At 39.0% G+C, this 5,000-nt stretch overlaps 1 protein-coding gene across 2 annotated transcripts in view; it reads right to left on the reverse strand.

The window, feature by feature from the left end:
* Positions 1-4,511: 4,511 nt before the first annotated feature.
* efna5b (ephrin-A5b) overlaps positions 4,512-5,000 on the reverse strand; it is a gene marked incomplete at both ends in the record, with an annotated part of 90,044 nt that continues 89,555 nt past the window's right edge. For both annotated transcript variants that reach the window (XM_080531245.1, XM_080531244.1), the window contains one exon: positions 4,512-4,639. In XM_080531245.1, the coding sequence (XP_080387371.1) occupies positions 4,512-4,639 (128 nt within the window). The remainder of the gene's footprint in view (positions 4,640-5,000) is intronic.

The following is a 5,000-nucleotide window of genomic DNA, read 5'->3' on the forward strand; positions in this document are numbered from 1 at the left end:
AGATAGACTCCCCTCTCTCTCTCTCTCTCTCTCTCTCTCTCTCTCTCTCTCTCTCTCTCTCTCAGACGTACACTCTTAAGAGGGCATAAATAGTCAGAATGGACAGTCGGCAACTATGTGGGAGAAATACAGTTTAAGGGTACAGTACTAAAAGATTCATCCTCAAAGTTAGGGAATAAAACAACAATTATTTCAACTACATGATCGTCCCTCTCTGTAACTAATTCCACAACAAAGGTTTGTGTTATGTACATATGTCATCTGTTTCTAAAGCAACACAGCTCATCAACTAGAAGATGACATCATTTAAATGGGATGCAAAACACACTACATGAAAGTGGAGAGGAAAAGAGAGAAACCAACATTCAACAACGTTTCAAAGGAAAAACAAAAGAGAAAAAGAAAACACTTCTATTTTTTTGTTTTTTACATGTTTTGTTATCAAGTCCATGCACATGCCACATATGAAACTGGCAAGATCCTTCCATTAAAAAAAAAAAAAAAAACAGTCCACCCTCTGCATTGGCTAACATGCTATCAAATGTCAAAGGCGGAAAAAGCACAGATACCATTCGTTAATTAAGTCCTTAATTTTGTTCTCTCTGTATGGATCGTAGTGAAGAACTGGTGATGGTGGTGGTTGATTGGTTGGAAACATGTAGCAGGTGAGGCCCCCATTGGCTAATGTCCAACCTGCTGTGCACAGGCAGGGTACACACACAGGTGTGTACAGGTGTGTACGGGTGTGTACAGGGATCCGCTTCTGATTTCTCAAAGCATCATTCGTCATTTGAGATCAAGGTACACAATCCATTGTTTGTGTATACACACTCCCAAAAGATTATCCATGTTCATTTTTCTTTTTTTAGAAAAGACATAAGAATCAAATTAATACTTTAATATCAAACACTATTTACATCAAGAGTTTTTGCTAATAACAATAATAATAATATTATTAATAATAATAATAATAATAATACAAAATAATAATAATAATATCATCATCATCATCATCATAACAACAATAACAATCATAATAACAATAATAATAATTATAATGTTATTAATAATAATGATAATCATAATAATAATAATAATAATACAGATTTAACAATGAAGTGTCTAATTTTTTTCTTTTTGTCCTCCAGAAAGGTACAAAAACAGTTACTAATCTAACACTACATGTTATATGGTTTTCTACCTCAGGATACACGGTATCCAGTTAACAAGTTGATCCTCATTTCCCAGGTTATGGTGTGTACAGAATAAACCATGTTAATAATAGCAATAATGATAAAAGAGTAGTATTGGTAATTATAATAGAATACAATTGAAGTTGGTTTCCAAGAGAGTATAGTGTTAATTTGTTGACAGGCAGCCATCTTGGATCCAACATGGTGCTTGTTCCCCTGTGGTGTGACTGGTGAAAATTAGTACCTCATTAAATGGCGTCATCTAACCATCTCCTAGTCCCCAAAGCTGAGCTGCTATTCTACTGTAATAGCATTGTTACCATAGTACGAAAACAAACATGGCCGCTAGCACTGCACACAACCCTTCTGGGGAGAAATAGTAAAGGCAGCCACAAAAATAAAAGCAAAGCAAAGCAAAAACAAAACAAAACAATAGAGAACATGCCTTTGGAGATTGAATAGGACTGAAGTATGTGTGTGCCATGTTGATAGTGTATTAATGTATCGGATAGTTTATGTTAGGCACTCTAGTCAAACATCCACCTCCCTCTCTCTCTCTCTCTCTCTCTCTCTCTCTCTCTCTCTCTCTCTCTCTCTCTCTCTCTCTCTCTCTCCTCCCCCCATCCTATCTCCTTCATTCACCAGCTCTCTCTAACTGCAAGGTCACTGGTACTTTAAAAAAACTTTGAAATCTACACCCCCCCCTCCCGAGACCCCCCAAGCCTTCGACCATCTATTTTTAATACCAGGAATAACTTGCCTTGCCACAACATGAGATCCGCATGCCTGTCATTTTGAACCTCACTAAAGAGTCACTTAAACCAGTAACAGTAGGAGCGGTAACTAGGCACGCAACTGCTCTCTCTCTCTCTCTCTCTCTCTCTCTCTCTCTCTCTCTCTCTCTCTCTCTCTCTCTCTCTCTCTCTCTCTCTCTCTCTCTCTCTCTCTTTATTTCATGGATCTGTCCATCCATGTAAGCCATGTGAGTCTGTGTGAATCCAAGTTGAAGTTCAATGTCATTATAGCACAGTGGGTGTAGGGGAAGACTCAAACCTAGTCAAACTAAATCAAACTGAGCTCTGCCTCACTGTAAGAGGAGATTTTACTCAATTAACATATCATTTTCAGCTGATTAGATTGAGTTATGTATCAGGATAATGAATGGGGCAGGCCAGTGGAGTACAGGCTGTCTGCTCTAATGTAATGTACTGTGGCTACAGCATATGAGGGCTGATTGACTAATGCTAGCTGAAGCTGAGTTGTGGTTACACTCAAGTGGTAAAGACTGGCAGAAAAGCTGAGTACAGTACATGGTTATACAGGCACTCCATTGTAAGACTGCGTCCTAGACGGTTCATATAACCTATTGAAAATACAGAATGCATTCCTGTTCTTTGAGTACCATTTCCAATGGTGACATTCAGAAAAGGCAGAGTTACAGTTTTTCCTCTATCGCTTTAACACTAACATCGAAACCTCAAACACAATGACCAAAGCCTGAAACTGGTGTATTTTATCTCACACCAATTATTCACAATGACAAACACATTTCTTGCTTATCACTCATTTTGCAGCTCTAAACCACACAGTTAACAAAACACTAAATACAATTCTCTACATTTGGCACAATCTTCCTTGATAAAAAATATCTTGTGTTTACATGGAAAACACTACCATTACCATGGTATGCTAATGCTAAACTCAAACCACCAATCACACAATCACCTATGGGCAAACACCTATTGCATTTGAATTAGCAATCATAGCTTTAGCAATAAAAGGGCCAAAGGTGAGCTCTCCTGTGTTGAAATATATCTGAAGTATATCAGGGCTGGATTTGTCATGCCAGGCGATACTTTCCCATCTGCTTGGCCAGGGAGAACATTGCCTGTGATGTCGACGAGGTCTTGTGGCCTTTGTGTAGAGTATATGCAGAAGCCTTATTTTCTTTTTTTCTATTGTTTGTTCTGTATGAAGAACACTTTACAAATACAACTGTCATTGCTGAGATGTGTACAGTATTTCAATGTATGTACAGTATTTCACTTGAGTGTTCAAGTGTCTTCATTTGATGGTGTGTGTTTGTCATTTGACGACAACATTTCATTTTGAGTAGACATGACATTATTTTGAATGCAGTGTTTGCTTTTGCAAGAGATTTGTGGAGTTCAGGGTTTTGTATGTGAGTTTTTGGATTTGTGTTAAGAGTTAAGAGAAAATAAGCTATGCTTTGAGAAAACATGTTAAAGCGATAGAGAAAAACTGTAATACTATCACAGCAAAGCATTTGATTCCAATTGAAAACTGCTGCTTATCGAACTTAAGCACTATAGCAATCATTGGAGTGAGGAGGGAGTACAATATCTTCTGTGAGGTTTTGTTATTATTGACAAAAGTCTCATCTGGCACAATAGAGCAATTACAGATGAACTCGCTGAACAAAAGCAGAAATTATATATTGTCTGCCGCTAGAAATTGTGTGGTGAACTTTGAGAAATATTGATCGTTCATTCTAATAACTACTGTCTGAGAAAGTTTCAATTTGTGTTTGTTTGGGAGTCAAAGCAAATGGCTAACATTATGTTGACTGTAGCAAGCCATTCTACAGACAAACAAAAGGGCTAAAATGACATCATTCCTTCATCAAAGAGGCCACAAGACTAATTTGCTGTTTCATCATACATCAAACCATCTCTTTTTTGCCCATAGCAGATCCTATCCTACTCTAACTATGCTACTCTAACTATTGCACAAAGGCTTGGAGGGAGGTTTCTAGAACACACATCTGATCGCTTTGTCTTCATCTACATTTCTAACAGATACAACCACCATTTACTGTGTCGTGCTGCTATGCTACCTAGTAAAGGAGCTACTGTAAAAACTGTCAGTGAATAGGTCTGTGTGTGTGTGTGTGTGTGTGTGTGTGTGTGTGTGGGGGGGGGGGTGTATGTGTATGTGTGTGTGGGTGTGTGTGTGTGTGTGTGGGTGTACATGTACATGTGTGAGCAATGCGATGAAACGGCATGGCGTAAAGGGATGTCAAAAAGTCACGGGAAAATTAGAATCACTAAGTGTCAAAAAACGGGATTTGGCATCTTAGTTGAACGTTTTAAGAGGGGAACAGTCTCTCCCGCTTCCAACATCAACTTTTTCACTCACTGACGGAGAAAAGACCACTTAAATATCTGAAGAAAAATAGAGTGTTCCTTGAGAAGCCCATTCTCCACCTAAACCCAGACCCCCATCCCATCCTAGCCACCTCATTGGGCAGATATAGGCCGCACAGGGTGTGATGCCCCTCCAGGATAGTGGGAGGCGCTATAAGGTGGAGAGTGCTGTTAAGCAGACGAGCAGTGAGGCCAGAAGTGGACTTGCTATCCGCAGGTGTTGAGCTGCGTTTGTCGCGTCACTTCGGGAAGGCTCGGCCGACTCATGACTCGTATCATCTAAGGGAGAAGAGGAAAGATGAAAAACATTTTACATGCTACTACAGTGCAGATTTTCAACACAAGCAATGATTAAATAGGGCATGCCATTTACTTTTACTAATCTTCCCATCTAATTTTGCTATATTGTTGCCAGTTCTAACATGTGTAATAGATTGAATTAATTACTCATGCTTCTTTATGAACACATCCCAAATCGAATAAAGATGATGACTGAAATACAGCAGTATTAGATATATATATATGTATATATATAGCCCCCCCCACCCATCTCACTATGATCAGCGATGTCCCTGTTACACAGAGGGACTAAGCTACACAACATGCACTGCCAGACAGGAGAGGACAGACCCCAAGAAAG

Source organism: Nansenia antarctica (assembly GCF_963989245.1).
Source record: "Nansenia antarctica genome assembly, chromosome: 5".
NCBI lineage: Eukaryota > Metazoa > Chordata > Actinopteri > Argentiniformes > Microstomatidae > Nansenia > Nansenia antarctica.